The 17,691-nt window shown below is 52.0% G+C and overlaps 1 protein-coding gene across 1 annotated transcript in view; it reads right to left on the bottom strand.

Annotated features, from left to right (window-relative positions):
• Nucleotides 1-526: 526 nt before the first annotated feature.
• Nucleotides 527-17,691, bottom strand: part of STK17A (serine/threonine kinase 17a) — a 36,602-nt gene continuing 19,437 nt past the window's right edge. The window contains exons 3-7 of the mRNA XM_047763035.1: nt 15,852-15,996; nt 5,586-5,712; nt 1,900-1,948; nt 1,632-1,811; nt 527-1,189 (exon numbers count right to left, since the gene is read on the bottom strand). Coding sequence (XP_047618991.1) covers nt 865-1,189; nt 1,632-1,811; nt 1,900-1,948; nt 5,586-5,712; nt 15,852-15,996 — 826 coding nt within the window. The 3' untranslated portion in view covers nt 527-864. The remainder of the gene's footprint in view (nt 1,190-1,631; nt 1,812-1,899; nt 1,949-5,585; nt 5,713-15,851; nt 15,997-17,691) is intronic.

The following is a 17,691-nucleotide window of genomic DNA, read 5'->3' on the forward strand; positions in this document are numbered from 1 at the left end:
GCTGATCAGATCACACGGACACCCCGAAGAGACCAGAGTTAAGGGACCAGCCTCTGGGGAGGCAGCAGGGGCCCAGCCAGCGGAAGAGGGTGGATGGGAAGGTGTGATGCGAGCTGGCTGGGAGCCCACACTGCTTTCCCGTCCCAGGATTCTTCACCTTGACCTTGACAACCAGAGCCATTTCAGATGTAAGGAATCACCACCCCTCTTATTATCAGTGAGGGTGAAGAAAAAGACTAGCCCGGGTCTTTCACTGATGGGTAATGAGCTTTAGGAAAAGAGAGGCAACAGAAGCCAAATCCAGTCAACATGAAGCCGTAATAAAGTAGAAAAATGAGCTAATAATGTTAAACTATAGTGGACGCTATCCTAGGTCTCAAGAATTTGGAAAATGTCTATTTAAATTAACATCTTACTTCCCCAAAAGCCCAAAGTGAACAAGTACTAATTTAGTAGAGATATCAACATACTCATCTGTAGATACAGATATACACACGAATAATGCAAAATAAATTTTACAACGCTGTTAATTTTGGCACTTTTACTTGGATTTTTAAGCAAAGTGAATACAGATATGTTAGCATACAAATGCTCATGCGGGAGAAGCAGGAGGCAGAGACAAAAGGCTCAAGCATCTCCCTTCTTAAAAAGAACATTGAAACAGATGACGTTACCCGTTAAACCTGCTGGTTGGCAACTTGACTAGATCTGGCTTGATTTCTCTGACTCCACGAGTCTGACAGTCACTTCAGGTTCTATCAGTGACGCCTGGTCATCCACTTTCAGTACCTGTACCGTTTGGCCAGAAGTTCATAAATAATGGTCCCAAAGTAGAAATTTTCGAGTCCTAGAGGGAAATGCTGCTCAGTAGATAAAATCGCCTGGAATCTCCTGTAGCAAAGGTTCCTCAAACTTAAATCGTTTGGAAATGGCCTTTTGCTCCATTTTCTCTTTTTCAGACTGTCTGCATTGTCCTAAAGTGTAGGAAGTAACTACAATTAACTCCTCTGTTAGGACTGGCTCCTGGGTTTCGGGTGTCTGAGGATCTGAGTTACTTTCAGGCACAGAATCGCCTTCCTGGAGGGCCTGGGCTTCCTCGGGTGCCCCTTTCAGCTTGCAGGACGGTTCCTGGGCACTGCCCTGTGCCAGCCATGGGTGTTTCAGACACTCTTCAGCAGTGGCGCGGTCTCTGTGTGAAGGCACATGTTTTACAGTTAGGACAAGACAGTGTGAAGCTCCGACTCTAAGTCAGGGCACAAGGTATTACAGTTTTGTTAGTATGAAGAGCTGGCGAAAACCTTATTGTGGTTCCTGAAGAAAACCATGAAAGGCATTCGCGTGCTAACGTGCCCCATTCCCCACGATGCTGACGGGTAACATTTTAAGTAAGGCACCTCTGAAAAGGCCTTTTGAACGACCAAGAACAGATGGCAAATAGCAGCTATACGGAAACGCAGTTTGCATTTCCCGAAAACACGTTCGCTTTTGCTGCTTTTCTTTCAACAGATCTAAGACGCCAAAGGTTTCATCTGGCTTGATGTCTACATTCTCACGTCCTCCGGGGCCTCGGAGCCCTCTGAACCCCGGAGCCGACCGTCCCCACACTGAGAATGATGGCCGCTGATACTCACTCAGGTTCCTTAACTAAAAGTGCCTTGATGAAGTCGACAGCCGACTCGGACACAACATCGAACTCCTCCTCAGAATAAGTTAAATTCATCTGCGAGATGTTGAGGAACGTTTCTTGTTTACTGTCGCCCAGGAAAGGCGACACTCCCGTCAGCATGACATATGTCAACACTCCGATGCTCCTAGATCAGAATGAAGACGCAAGAGAATCTTGGTATCACGCTCACTTCCCGAAGCGAATCTGACCAACTTTCCACAAATGGTTCTTACCACATGTCCGTTGCCATGCTGATAGGGTCATAACTAAGAATTTCAGGAGCTAGGACAGAGACAAAAGACAACACTGGTTTGTGCAAACAACACCACATTTGCTCTTAGAGATAAATGTCTCGACACCCATGAAACGCTGAGCCATTACTAAGGTTTGGGCTAAAATGAACTAAGTTCACAGTATAAATCAAATGAAAGTGAATTACTGTAAAGTTTAACTAGGTGGTTGTAGTTAACTCGCTGACTTTTGCACCTCCACCCGCCAAGGCTGGCTCCCAGCATTTAAATATTTGAATGCACAAATACTGCCACATAAACTGGTAACTTCTACACCTTCCCATCTAAACGAGCATCAACTCCGACAGGTTCCTGCTTTTACACTGCCCCCCCCTTGGTCCCCCCTGGATCTGCTTTCCAGGTTGCGGCTGGAGTGCTTTTACACTGTCCACCCGGGAGCTCCCGCTGTGGCGTGACGGGATTGCTGGTGTCTCTGCGGCGCCCGGACGCAGGTTTGATCCCCAGCCCTGCACAGTGGGTTAAGGATCCAGCATTGCTGCAGCTTCGCCGTAGGTGGAAAGTGAGGTTTGGCTCTGATCCCTGGCCTGGGGACTTCCTATGCCACAGGTCAGCCAAAAAAGAAAAAACAAAGTCAAATGGGGAAAAAAGAAAAAAAAAAAATGCCCTTGATGACAAGCAACACATCACAGGCAACACAGACACCTTGACACTGGGGTAGGAAAACACTGCTTTGATTAACCCGACTGTCGCCGCCCAGAGAGGCAGCAGAAAGCCCCCCGTGTGCAAAGGACACGGGGGAAATTCAGGAACACCCTGCTTGAAAAGAAAACGGCTCACTGACAGTGCAGTCAACCGAGAGACGACTATTTTCAAAAGGACACAAACAGCAAGGCCAGGCTGTGAGAAACAGGTGATGTGTGCTGAGCCCATTTAAAAGCCGAAAGACTAAAAACCTGCGGCAATTCCAAAAAAAAAAAAAAAAGGAAGGGAAGTGCTCTCCCTCTAGGAAAGCCCCAAACCCGCCAAGTCACACACGCATCCCTGGCGGGGGACACCCCGCCCCCGAATCTGAGGCGGGGGGAGGATGCAGAAGTCCTCCACTTCTCTCTCAAACTGCGGAGGAACCGCGGTTCCGACGTTTTTCCTGGGAAAGCGGAAATGAGATGGGAAGGTCCAGATCACGGGCGGGAGGAAGGACCATGAGCTTGCTTTTCGGGGGTGTATCCCTGCTGCACCCCAAGGGCTGAGGGGCAGGGGCAGGGAGGCAGCACAGTCGCGGATGGGGGGAACGGGAGGTGGCAAGAGATCCGGGGACCGAGGCCCCAGCCGGTCAGTGCGGAGCAGAGCGCTGCCGGGACCCAGGGGGTATGTGGGGGTGTGTGTGTCTGGGGGTGTGTGTGTCTGGGGGTGTGTGGGTGTGGGTGTGGGTGTGTGTGTGGGGGGGGAACCGGGTCCGGGGGGAGGGACTCCCCCGCCCCAGTAAGGAGGGCGGGGCCGCAGGACAGGCGAGCCCAGGAGTTTCTGCATTACAGCAGCCCCTCCAATTCTTTTCAGCCGTTTCTGGATTGGGCTTGTACTGCTTGTACATTGAAGAATATAGTTTTGGTTTTTGCAGGGGAAAAAAAAAACTCTTGGTAGAGAACATTTAGAATTTACCACTGAATAGAAAGCATTGGGGGAGGGGGGAACAGACACACACACACCTGAAAAAAACCCCCAAACAAACCAAGAAACCAAAAAACAACCCCCCCCATTCCCAAAAACCTCAGTCGGGGCAATAATTCTTATTGGTATCTCAGCTCAGAGCCCCTCGTTCCCAGTCTGCCTCCCATGCTGGTTCCTGGTGACTTGCTGCCACCACCCAACACAGGCCGCCACACCCAGGCTGCTTCCCCCCAAGAAGCACATCAGGTCCCGTCCCTTGCACCTGCTCGGCGCCCCGAGGCCAGTCCGTGAGCATCCCGGAAATGCAGTGTTCCAGGCTACAGCACACCCACGACACTGGACGCGGGCTTTTCTGTCTGATATCTTTTATTACCTAATTAATAAAGGATCTATTGTTTCCAACTATTGGACTTTAAAAAGTGTTTTAAAACATCAATGCCAGCCTCCTCCAGTCCCAGCCAGGGCTCTCACCTGAGGACACAGCAGCCTTGCTCCTCCCTCTCCTCAACTACCATCCCCCGGGGACCACTGGCACATGGGGGTGCAGGCCCCAGCACCCCGAGCTGTTCCACCTCCTGGTCTAGAGAGCTGCCCTCCCAGGGCTACGCCCAAGGCTGTGTAATCACAGAGAGCCGGTTCTACTCCCAAATCTTTTTTTTTTTTTGGTGACAGCCACAGCACGTGGAAGTTCCTGGGCTAAGGAACAAAGCTGAGTCACAGCTGTGACCTGTGCCACAGCTGCAGCAATGCTGGATCCTTAACCCACTGCACCACATGGGAACTTTCCTACTTGGAAATCTTTTTTTTTTTTCTTTCACGTTTTAGGGCCAAATCTGCAGCATATGGAGGTTCCCAGGCTAGAGGTTGAATCGGAGTGGCAGCTGCTGGCCTGTACCACAGCCACAGCCATGCAGGTCCTAAGCCACGCCTGTGATCTACACCGCAGCCACAGCAATGCCAGATGTGAGCTGCCTCTGTGACCTATGCCATAGCTTGCAGCAAGGCCAGATTCTTAACCCACTGGAGGTCAGAGATCAAACCCACATCCTCATGGATACTAGTCAGGTTGCAACTGGCTGAGCCACAACAGGAGCTCCCCTAACCTGCATCTTAAATGATAATGTCATCTCTGGTCACGACGTTTAAATTATTTCACTGCTTTGCTCTTCTACAGAAATCTCTTTTAAACCTCATCCAAATCACACATCCTCTGTGCTCCCCTTTCCTTCCAGTCGGTCCAAAAAGTCACAGCTGACTTCTTTTTCTACAAAACCTAGAAGCCACGGTTCATCACTCCAGCTGCTCTCTGCTGCTTCTTTCTGCCCGAAGTTCGCAGCCCTGCATCCCCCCAGCAGAGCCGTTTCCTGGGGCTCAGCCATGCCAGGGCTGGCAGCTACCTCCGCAGTGTTTACCACCAAGGAGAAGTTCTTACAAGGCCCTTACTTGTTAAATGGCCTTCCTCCCCAGATACCCTGACACCCTACGCTTCACAGAAAATCCTCTCCTCTCCTGGAGTTCCCGGGCGGCCTAGCGGTTAAAGATCTGGCGTTGTCACTGCTGTGGCGCAGGTTCCATCCCTGGCCCAGAAACTTACACAGGCCATGGGCGTGGCCAAAAAAATTTAAAAAAGAAGAGGAAGAAAATCCTCTCCTATTCCATGTAGAAGCTGTCCCTTCAATGTCTCTCAGTCTCCAGGGAAGGGGTCACGAGTTCGGTGTAGCCCACTCTTTAAAGCTTTCCGCTGTGTGTGTTTGTGGTGGCACCCACGGCATGAGCAAGTTCCCGGGCCAGGGATCAAACCTGCGCCACAGCTGTGACCCGAGCCACAGTCGTGACAACGCCGGACCCTTAACCGGCTGCGCCACCAGAGAACTCCCATTGTTTTAACTTAATACGACGGAAAGAGTCTCTGAGGACAGGATTTCAACACCGTGGACGGCTGGCCCCACCGAAGGTGAGGCCTGAAGCTGAGGCAGAAGCGGCGCCACTGGGCGAGTACTCACCCACGTACTCAGGGGTGCCCATGATCTCCCGCAGCTCCTCGCTCTTCTTCATGATTCTCGAAAGTCCGAAATCGACTATCTTAATGTCACCCAACGGAGATTCACTTGTCAGCAGGATATTCTGAGGCTAAAAAGACACACACCCCCAGTTAGTGAAACCACGACTTTGCCTCCTTGGAGTGAAGACTCCAAGGAGCAGGTGGCCTGTAACACACGTTTCACCCGCGGAACCGCGCCGAGAAGCTGCGGCGGCAACGGCACTCAGAGCGCGCGCCACGTGTGAGGCAGCAGCCCTGCCACCTCTGCCCTCATGCCAGCTGCCCCTCAGCAGGCAACGTGCATCCAATCCTCCTTACAAACCACACCGCTCAGGACAAGCCTCCTCCCCCTCCCGTGACGCTGCATCTCCTTCCCGCTACACACTCGCTCGAAGCTCACCTTCCCGAAAGCCCGGTCAGGTGCACCTGCGACTTCTCACCCCGGCTGAGTCGGGACTTGCCCCTCAGTCTGCTCTAGGGTCACAGCGGGTGTCCTTCTGGAGACAGTCTGCGTGCCCTGACTGCAGAACAGCTGGGAACCGCTGGCCACCCTTGCGTCCCCTCCCGGATCTAAGCGTCCCTCCAGGGGTCCCTCCCCATCTTCCCAGGACTTTCTTCTCTGCCCTCCTTTGGAGCAGTGGTGCCGCTGGCCGGCCCCTTCTCCTGGCGCCGCATTGTGTTCCTGAGCATTTTATCCACCACCAGGCTTGAGTCGCCACTTAACGTGTGATGACGACTGCCCTGAGCCCTCCCCGGACTCAGCGCCGACTCCAAGCAGACCCTCTGATCTGGCTGAAATGCCCCCGCGCCCGGCTCTACCGCGGCGATGCACTTACACCTCGGGCAGAGGCGCCCCCCAACCCCACCAAGCCCATCCTCCCTTCTGCACCCCAAACCCGGGGAAGGCTCCTCAAGTTCTGGCTCCTGCATCTTCTACCACTTTGACGTGGAGGGAAGTCACCAGTCACGCCAACTCCATTTCCTAGATCTCGACATCCCCACTGCGGGACGTTAGGAATTTCACTCTTTCTGGACCACGACCCTCCCGGCTCTAGTGTGCCTCACCTTCAGCCCATCTTCCACTGGCATAACCCCCCCGCCTGTCAGGCTGATCAGGGGGCTCCCCCTGCGGCCTGCGGGCAACTCCTCACCCAGAGGCACCATGAATGGCGCCTGCTTCCCGCGATGGCAAAGCGCTACCCAAAGCCACAGAACCAATAAGCTTCAGGCTCCTGAAGTCATTTTTACTCAGCTGAAAACCCCCAGGACGTGTGTGCACAAAACGCGATGCACTGGGGACTAGAACCAAAACGTCCCGAGAACTTTTAAAGCGAGTTTGCTTCCTAAGAGTCCATCTTTTGCCATTAACAGTCCTTCCAGAGAGAAATGGGGGAGCAGCGGCACCAGCAGAGGGTACCTAGGTCACCAGAGCACCCAGTGTTCCCTGCTCCGGCCCCTGCCTCCCTTCCCAGATGCAGCCCCGCACTGTTCTGCAGGCATCTGTGTTCCAGACCCAAGAGGCCCTCATCCCTAAACGAGACGGGCCCCGCCCCTGGCATTTATTTTCCTGGCTTGCCCGGGCATGGTGGGTTTCCTGCTTAAAGCCTCTCTGCCCGTCCCTACCCCAGCCCCTCTCGACTGCACAGCGTCCTGTACAAGACAAACTATCCTGTGGACTGTGATCTCCTGTCCCCTCCGTGGTCCGTGGTGAGGTCCCCGTTCTCGCCCCTCCCCCTCGCACCCGCCCAGCCGGCTGGCACGGTCACCGCGCCTTCCCAGTGCACAAGCTCCCCTCTGGGATTTCCACAACAAAACACTGGTTTTCCTCCCAACTCTGGCTGCTGCTCCGGACTCCTGCCGACTCCCTGGCCCTGCCCGCAGACGCTGGGTCCCCCTGCCTCATCCGAGGCTCCTTCCTCCCTCGCCATCCCCTGCTTCTCAGGCCTGATCTGTCCCCTTCGTTATCTCAGAGGTGCCTCAAATCCAACACGACCAAATCAGACTCACCCCCTCCCAAACCAGACTCCTCACGCCCCCGGGGCGTCTCCGCCAACGCCCCCTCCCCCAACAGGCCCCCACCCTGAGCGCATCTGCGTCTCCCTCGCCCCCCCTCCCTCCGCCATCTAGCTGCGCCATCAAGCTAACGCGTCTCCGTGTCCTACTGACTTTAGCTCCGAGACGCAGGCATCCCCAGACTCTGCCTCCTCCCCGCCCCCCACAGAACCCTGGTTCCAGCCACCATCCGGTTCTGCTCAGCGGCGACACGATGCTGCCGAGCTGCATCGTCCTGATGGGTGACCTCCCCACCCCAATCCCTCAGTAGCCTCCCTCTGCTCTGATAACCTCTCAACTGCTCACTGTGGCCACCAGGCCGGCAGGGCCAGCTCCCTGGACACACCAGCCGCTCACGCCTCTCACCCTCGCCCACACAGCATCTCCCCGCATCGTCTTCCTTCTGCCCTGGACACTGTGCTCTCTCTGCCTCCTGTCAGCCTGGTGAGAAGACCCAGCAAGGCAGTGACAAGGTGGAGGGCTGTGGCCTGACAACAGAAACTGAGGTGTGGATGGTGGGGCCGGCAGCTCCTGGGGGACAGGAACTGACACTGCCCCGTCACCACGCTCAGCGCCCGCACCAGGGGAAAAAGGAAGAAAGGCGACTGACCGGAAACAAGCCCTTAAAGGGGCTCTACTTTGTGTCAGGACAGGTGGCACCTGCACTGAGTAACACCAAGCCCCTACTGTCCTGGGGTCATGATCAGAAGAGAGACAGACAGGCCTGCGGGGCTCAACCAACTCCATGGGGCTGGTGTCACCTGAGTGCCAGATAAACCCCAGGGAGTGATTCTGCCTGGGCAAATTACAGGGGAGATGAGCGAGCAGAGCCCGAAGGGGAAAAGGATCTCATCATTTATTCAACAGTTTTATCGACTGCCTGCTGAGCTGTGACCTGGGGCAATGGCAGAAGAGGCGACACGGGTCCCCTGTCGCTTTGGAGTCTTACATCTAACAGGCACGAGTAGGCAGCAGGAAACTGTACAACCTCAGGTGGCTGTAGGCTCTGCAGAGAGCTAAGAGTGGGGTCAGGGGACTGCGTGGGTGTGGATGCCACTCCCAGGGCAGTCAGGGAAGGCTTCCTGGAGAAGGTGGTGTGTGAGGGGAGCCCCATGTTAGCAAGGGGCCAGTCACGGCGGATCTCAGGGTCAGGCTGGAGGCAGAGCGCAGGGGTGAGGCTGGAAGGAAGTGGGGGTGGGGACAGGTACTGTGGGTCACTCAGGAGCGACGGGCCGAAGGTAGAGCAGGGAGGGACAGAGGACATTTGGGGAAAGACACCACCATGCAGGGGAGCCGGCCAGCAGGGTGTGGGAAGGGACGGGCAGCACGAGCAGGCGGCCGCAGGGGCCTTCCGAAGAGTGCGCCTCTAGCCCGGGTTGACGAGTCTCCAGAGGGAGAGACAGAGTGAGGACGGGCTGGGGAAACACGAATGAAAACCCCCGTCTAGATCCTGAGAACAGAGCAGGACAACGGATAAAAGATTGCGTGTACATGTGTGTGTAACTGGGTCCCCAGGCTGCACAGTGGGGAAAAAAGTGTGTTGGGGAAATAACAATAAAAATGCAAAATAGTAATAATAATTAAAACCCCCAAACACACAAGAAACTGTATATGTTAAAGAGGTAAAATCCACGGGCCCAGGTGTTGGTGCGGATGGATCCCTGGCCCGAGAGGGGACGCCAGCTTGGGGCCCTCAGAGCTGAGGCCCTGATGGTGGGGGCTTGGAGGGGCGGCTGAGCAGCTGGCTGTGAGGTCAGCGGTGCAGCCAAGGCCACCCCCACGAGGCAGAGGGGAGAAGCAGCAGGGCCAGGAGGGGCCGCGGGCGCCATTAGACGGGACAAGGCGAGTGCGGGCTGCGCAGGAACTGAGACAGTGAGTTTTAGCAAAATGGTGCAAGGCCAAGAAGCAAACGGAAAGGCAGGCTGGGCGGTCACAGGCCATTCTGGCTCGAATGGCTTCTGACGCCCTCCACGCCAGGCTGTCCTACAGAAAGGGAATGTGGGGCCCATGACGTACTTGAAAATTTCCCTGGAGCCCCATTACAAAAAGCAAAGTGAAGGGGTGAGTGAATTTAAATACATTTCTTTAGCTCCACAGATCTCGAATTTCTTTCCTTCGACAGTGAACTCCTGTGTGACATTACCCAGCCCTGCACGTTCCCCCCACCGAGTCCTCCGGCGCTGGTGTGGGTCTCACGCCAGAGCCCACGGCGCGTCACACGAGCCACACGTCAAGTCCTAAAAGCAACATGTGGCTGGTGGCACTGGGCTGACGGTGCTGACTCCTTTGGAGGAAAAAACAAACCCGAAGGACACCCCAAAATGGTCAGGGGTTTCTTAGGGTCTCTCACACAGTGTCCTACCTTGTTACCCCCATGTAAGGATCCAGTGACCGGTTCATTCTGAGAACAAATTCATTACAGCAACAAAAGCGTTTTCTGTCCATAGTGAAAACAACTATATTGTGAGGGTCAGTATGATCTAGAATTTTTTTTTTTTTTGGTCTTTCTGCCTTTTCTTGAGCCGCTCCAGCGACACATGGAGGTTCCCAGGCTAGGGGTCGAATCAGAGCTATAGCCGCCGGCCTGCACCACAGCCACAGCAATGCAGGATCCAAGCCGCATCTGCGACCTACACCACAGCTCATGGCAACACCAGATCCTTAACCTACTGAGTGAGGCCAGGGATCGAACCCACAACCTCATGGTTCCTCGTTGGATTTGTTAACCACTGCGCCATGATGGGAACTCCTGATCTATAATTTCGAAAAAACTTTTTTTTTTAAATCACAGAAACTTTTGGCCACAGTAAAAACTTAAAGCTGAATAAAAACCAAAACCAAACAAACTGCAGTCACTTTAGAAGTTTCCACCAAAGGCAGGCTCAGCGGTTATAAATACCCAGGTGACATAAAGTACTCCCCCCTCCAAAAAAGCATGGAGCATGCTCAGCTGGTCAGTGTCAGAGTCAATTTCTCTTTTCAATGACAAAAAAATGACGGCGGTTTTGGGAATAGAAGCTCCATTACAAAGTTACATTCTCTTTGTTAATTAGCTTCTAGCTATTTCTTCAGAAAACAACCCTATGTAGCACCATGACTGAGTCCCCAGACTCCTCAAGGCCATTTCAGTTCTAGTACACTAATGAAATACTACCATTCCAGAAAATGTCATTATTCTGGCAAACTGGACGAGAGGGGGTGGGCTCTGGATAGACAGCCATCACGGAACTTAAAAAAGGCCAAGAAGAAATTCCAGTCACCAGGTCTGAAGCTCAGTTGTGATGATTGAACCATCTTCATTCGGCGCATGTGCTTAAACTACCACCTGTTCCCTCAACATGGGCGAAATGGTTTCACCTCACATTTTGTTTACACTTTACATTCCCCGGGAATCCTTTCAGCTATCACGCAAATCTAGGTGGTTTGGTGGTAAGTTCTGTGCTTGGGTGACCACATTATTAAAATGGTTCCAGTCTTTGAAATCCAGGCTCCGTCACAAGGGACCATGATCCGCCCAAGTGAAAGAGAGACTGCGGGAAAGACACACGCCTCATCAAATCACACCTACGTCATGGAATTTCACGGTTCGTTTCCTATGTCGCTTCTACCGACTGCGCCCTGGTCTGAGCACAGGCGCCTTGTGAGGAGGCCGTGGCTCACGACACCTGACGCTTGTGAAGATGCTCAAGTCCAGGTGGTGAAAGACTTCGGAAAAACAAGGTCCGTGGGGAGGTGGTGACAGAGGAATCGACAAGAAACATACAAACCGTCCTCAAAGAGACAACACAGAAGGCTTCATAAATCTTTTTTTCAGCTTCAGGGGGAATCGTTTTATTGATCTGGGTGTCTCCACCTCTGTACGTAACCTGTTTGCCATTTACTGAACAATCACCACTGGACAAGGTCCCTGTAAAGCTGCGGTCAACCTGCCCAAAAAGGCATCAGGCATCGTGGACAAGGCTTTAAGGAACATTTTATCAGGCAATGGAAGTTCAAGTACACTGACTATTTATTAGAACCCAAGTCAGAATCCAGAAATAAGTTAATAATCCTGTCTCCATAAATTCGGGGAACTGTTTAGAAATGCCACACAGTGCCCCCTTTCAAGTAATTCGGTGATGCTTATACTCTCAGAAAAGTCCCAGCTTCTTGCTCCTGGTGGCTCCTCTCCTTGCCATCGCACAGCTCCCAGGGTGGACGGGTTTAACGACTGAACACCCGGGACAGAACTGAAAGCTCTGGCCGGGACAAGGCCATCCCGACGCACACAGCACTGGCTTTGAAGACCGGGTCTTTTGTGCTCTTTCAGTCAGTCCTCCCCTTGACCAAGAGAAAACCAGGCCACTACGCCCGTGACTAATGCACCAAATCACTGAGATAATTTTGAGACTTGAGCTTTGTTCTGACTCTGGCAGAATTTCTATTGCTCAGATTTGTCTGTCCTGCCATGACTCAGGTGCAAAGGAATGGGCTCTCCCTTTTTTATTTCCGGCTGCACCAGCAGCATGTGCAAGTTCCCGGGCCAGCGACTGAACCTTTGCTGCAAGTGTGGCTTGTGCCACAGCTGCGGCCATGCTGGGTCCTTAACCTACTGCGCCACACGGGAACTTCCAGGAACGGGCTCTCCCTTAGTCGCAGTGCGGTGTCTCCTATTTCTGCAGATGGATAAATACCCCACATCTGCTCCTCCTCAAAGAAATTTCCATGTTCAGTGTAAGATACAGGCACACCTCGTTTTATGGCGCTCTGTAGGTAACCGCGCCTCTTTTTTTTTTTGGTTTGGTTTTGTTTTATACAAACCGAAGGGCTGTGGCAACCCTGCGCTGAGCAAGCCCACGGAGCCACTTTTGGAACGGCACCTGCTCATTCGTGTCTGTCACATTTTGGGGATTCTCACAGTGTTTCCAACGTGGTCATTACTGTACCTGGAAGGGTGATCTGGGATCAGTGATCTTGGCACTGGGGACCAAGAAGTTCATGTGACTCGCTTTATTGCGATGCTCACTTGACCGCGCCGTCTGGAGCCAAACCTGCCCCGCTCCGAGGCCTGCCTGCGTCCGGTTAGTCTTCAGGGAATCCGTCTTGTGGCAAACAGACCGTCTTGGGTCTGACCTGACTGAATGGTCTATTTTGCACCTTGTCAATGACCTCTTTTGATGGGGCAACTCTAAAGGTTACTCCAACCCTGGCTCTGGGACAGCAACTGCCCACTTGAATCATAACGGGGAATCAACGGTCTACCAACTCGACGCTACCGTATGTAGTGGGGTCATCACTTTTCACAGAATTAAAACGTAACACACACATTTAGCTCCATAGCTTCGTCTTCCAAGCCCTTATAGAGACGGAGAGTCAACATTATACATAAACTGTCCCTGGGCAGATGGCTGTTCAAAGGCACAGGACAGCAGACTCTCTCTGTCCAGAGTCACGAGGTCACAGAAGTCAACTTGGAAACGAGCTTTTGGTTGAAATCGTCCCCGTTGGTGCTGCCGCCTGACCACTGTCCACCCTTCCCCCTTCTCCGTCTGTGTCGGGACCAGTCTGCCGCAGGTGTGCGGCGCATGAGGCCAGCAGAGCGGCCAGAACCCCCCCCCCCACCCCGTTCTCCAGCGCCTCGGGGTCTAGGAAACATGGAGAGTCCGGTCCCCAGCATCAAAGGCCCATCATCAAGGCCGCTGTTAAGTCTGGGGAGGTCTGCACTGAGGGCACTGGGGAGCGAGGGAGAGGATTTATGCTGAGTGTACTGGGCGAGAGGAATGTGATTTATACGGGGCGCACTGGGGAGCAAGGGATGTAATTTCCTTGTGTAAATACACAGTCCAACCTGGTGCTCAAGGACTTAATCGTCACCCTTGACTGCTTTCAAGTAACATCAAAGATCCCTGACACACGGTGTTGGCAGCCTGTCTGACTCGCTACTTAATGAGCTCCGACTCTGAATAATGCCGCAGGTGGGGCTGTCCTAAAATGGAAATAGCTGCAATATTATTTAAATGGGGGTTCTGTTCCTGGAAGTCCTTTTAACAGCAGAAGCCAAGCAAGACATCATGCAAGCAAATGTATGGTTTTACGAAGTTAAGTGTGCAAACCAAACACGAGAGGAGGTGGCAGATACTTTGGGGAATTTTTCCGCACAGCTGATACGAACTGAGGCTAAAGTCCGAGGCCACCGAAGGCCGGACGGCAGAGACTGTCTTCCTGGCAGGTGTTCTGAGGGAAGCACAGGTGGGGATGTCTTGGAGCACGGGTCTCCGAATTTCTAGTGCATACGCCACACGGAAGGGAAAAACCAGGCCCCGGCTTCCTCTTGATGCCGGGAGGGTTTTACCCAGGTGATTCCTAAGGCCTCGGCGGCACCAGCCTCCTGGGACACCACGTGGGTACACACCTGACCACACCGGCCTCAAAAAAGGCCACCACCACGCCCACAGTCTACTGTATTATAACCGTCCGCTTTAGGCACGCTTCTCGAAAAGCAGTGTCCTGGAGAGGGACAACTGTTTACAAAATGAATTTCAACTGGCATCTTCCGGAAAAGTGAACACCGAGGTGCCCAAATTATCTTCTTCCCCCGGTGTGTTTCTGTAGGAAAATGGTATTTGAAGGCGTATTTATTACTCTTCCGCCTTATTTCAGATGGAATTTTTTCGAGTTTGCTTTAGAGGCCACCCTCCAGCTCACACACTGTCACCTATACAGTCTGGGTGTGGAAGGAGCCACAGCAGCAGCTGACTGAGCAGCGCCTGGAGCCGAGGCTCTGGCCTCACCCGGCCCTGCCCTGGGTCACAATCCCCCGGAGTGGGGGCCCAGCAATTTAAGCAGCCTTTGCAGGTGACCCTGACCGGGGTGCTTCTGCTGGGAAGCAGGCCGCAGTGGGCACAGGGAGGGCCGGCAGGTGAGTAAGAAGGGCCGGAAAGCCCGGGGTCCAGGGGTCTCAGCCCCTCCGTTCCCTTCGCCCTCCTCTGGCTGACGAGGGCCTGGAGTCCCTGTGACTGCGGGTTTAAGGACTGTTTCGTCCCCACAGCCACACCTCGGCATGACAGGGAAGCAACCAGGAGAAAGCCACCTCTGAGAGCCCACTCTCCATTCTTTGAGAAACAGAACTGGTATGAGACTCGTCCCCCCTCGCCGCTCTCAGGCCACAGAAAAGCCGGGATGGGAGCAGGGGCTCACCCCCCAGGTGGCAGCACGTGCCATGGATGGCAGCGGCCTGCCCGTCAGAGTCCTGCACATCCCCCCCACCCCCCATGGACGCCTTCCGGGTTGATCTAAGTGGGACTGATGACAGCAAGTGTCAGGACTCCTGCAAAAGCCGCTGAGTGGAGAGTGGCCCTCCCCTGCTGAGGGTGGCACCGCGGTGGGCGAAGCATGGTGGCATGGGACTCAGCCCCGTGTACGGCCACTTTGAGAAGGCAGAGCTGGGAACTGCAGAAATGCCAAGTGCTGGCCACACTTTAACCAAAGCCCGAGCCCTGGGCTCGAGCCAGCAGCCGAGGCCCCCTTTCGCATCCCGCTCCCGGCTGGCGCTCGCTCCCACAGGCCTTTGCATCCTGTCCTCCCCGCCCCTCGCTCTTGAACTTCAACCCGCAGATCATCAACCCCCCACCCTCTCTAATCTGTTCATTCGTTTACTGGGTGCTGCCCGCCTACCTTTCCACAACACTGCTTTTCAAATGCTTCTGCTCAAAAAGCACCCACCTCTTTATGAGGTTTGAAACCCCTGGAATCTGGCCTTTTCTCATCTTTCAATGTCTATCTCATCTCTCAATTCCATGGGGAACTATTCCATTTATTTTTTTTTTGCCCAAACACATCACAAGTATTCCTAATTCTTCTAAGTTAACTTTCTCCTATTCTTCCCTACCGACCTAAAGCCTAGCTTTCTGGGAAGGTCCAGCTCAAGCCCCGTCTCTGCCAGGAAGCCCTCATCTACCCAGCAATATCCTCAAAGCTCCATTTTGAGGACAATGCATCGTCATTTATCTTTCTCTGTACACACATGTGCCTTTTCTCCCTGATTCAACGAGCTAGAGGATAAGAGTGAAGACTCACCTCTGGTGTCCTTGTTATCCAGTAAAACACAGAAATATGTGAATAAACCACTGTTAGATATTTCACATCTGGAGTGTCACTCTCCAGCCACCTAGGACTTGTACAGTAATTCCGATCTTACCTTCAGATCAAGATGCACCACATCGTGAGCGTGTAAAAAGCGGACACCTTCTAAGATCTGCCTCATGAGTCTCTGAACATCTTTTTCCTTAAAGGCTTCTTCTCTGTCTGCCACACACTGGTCAAAGATTTCGCCCCCAGCGGCACTAGAGGAGATGAGAAGCACATTTGAAACAGAAAAAGGGAAAGGACTCATTAAAAATATTTAGACTTTCTGTCCTCAGTATTTATACGCATCAAGTATCCTTATTTAGACAAACTATAATTCGAATGCCCGTAACCTTCTGTTCAGCTACACGCCTAAACTAAATCCATTTGTTTTTCTTTTTTAAAAGAAAAACAAAGTCAGATCAGCATTTCCAAACCCAAAGCAAAACATCAGTGTAAGAACTTGAGGAACTCAGTTTTAATAGTAAAATACATCAACACACTTACAGGCAAAAAATTTGAGAATTTTTGGTTAGAGAATGCATACAAATACGATTTTTGTAAATACGCGGATAATGAAAATAAAGCAAACGCCTCCTCCCTGGAAGGCCCTTTCCCCAGTCTGAGAGCCACATTCAGGTAAGCTCTGTTACCACTTTGGGCTACTCCACCCTTCCAGAATTTTTAAAAATATATTTACATGCATGTAGTTAAAAATATTAGTATTGTGGATTTTTCAAAACAAATGGCAACACAGAAAACAGTCCACTGACGTGATTCTATTGCTTTTTTTATTACTGAAGTGTGCCTTCATTGTCTTTCCGTGACGGTTTCATATTCACCTACCAGCTTCACAATGTCTAACTCGGGGAACCTTGTGAGCAGATGAACCATAACGTACTTAGCCGTTCCCTCTGAAAGACACTTTTTTCCCTAATTATTTACGATTATCCACAGGGCTGTGACGAGAAGCAGTGTCCGCCACAGTCCCGAGGCAGCCACCCAGGGTGAGACTGCTGCAGTGAAAGGCAAGTGCATTTGAAATTTCAGTGGATACGACCCAGGTTCATCTAAGAGCAGTACTGATTTAATAAACCTTCTTCCCTCCTCTAGCCAAGGCATCTCAGGTTTTTCCCCCTTCTGAATTTTTCCAATAACAAAAAAAAAAAAAAAAAAGATTTATAAACTTATTTCCCTTCAGCAGAAATGTCATATTTAAACAATTTGTTCTTACCATAGATGACAGCTCATGTCATATTTCAAACTTTCCTTTATGTGTTTAAAAACACAAGCAAAATACTTGCTAAACTGAGGTAGCAGGAAGGAGTTTGGCGAGGCTAGGGCAGCTGGATTTTGTTGGCAGAGCACCAGAGAGGAGGGTGCCACACAGAGAAAGATCTGCAGCCCTCTGCTTGGTCATGTCCCAGAGCCTTAGACAAAACACTTAATGCACATTCACTGAGTAAGACTCTGGGGTCAGGCGAGGAACTGTTGGGAAATTATAAGCTGAATGATTTGGCGGGGGAATAACTTGGCATCTACACACTCTTATTCAAGAAACAGATGGGCAACAAGGACCTCCTGGACATACAGCACAGGGAAATTTACTCAATACCATGTGATAACCCATATGGGAAAGAATGTGAAAAGGAACGGATATATGTATATGTACAACTGATTTACTTTGCTGTTTGCCTGAAATTAACACAACTCTGTAAGTCAACTATATTCCAATAAAATGCAAATAAATAAATAATTTAAAAAATGAAAGAAAAAAATAAGCTGAACAATTCCTGGCATTCAGAGGACAGAATAAGATATTTAAAATTTGCCAGTTCAAGTAGAAAAACCATGCCAACCACTTGGGGCATTCATTCAACAGACCACCCCAGAAAGTCATATTTTTGTCTCGC

Source organism: Phacochoerus africanus, chromosome 16 (genome assembly GCF_016906955.1).
Source record: "Phacochoerus africanus isolate WHEZ1 chromosome 16, ROS_Pafr_v1, whole genome shotgun sequence".
NCBI lineage: Eukaryota > Metazoa > Chordata > Mammalia > Artiodactyla > Suidae > Phacochoerus > Phacochoerus africanus.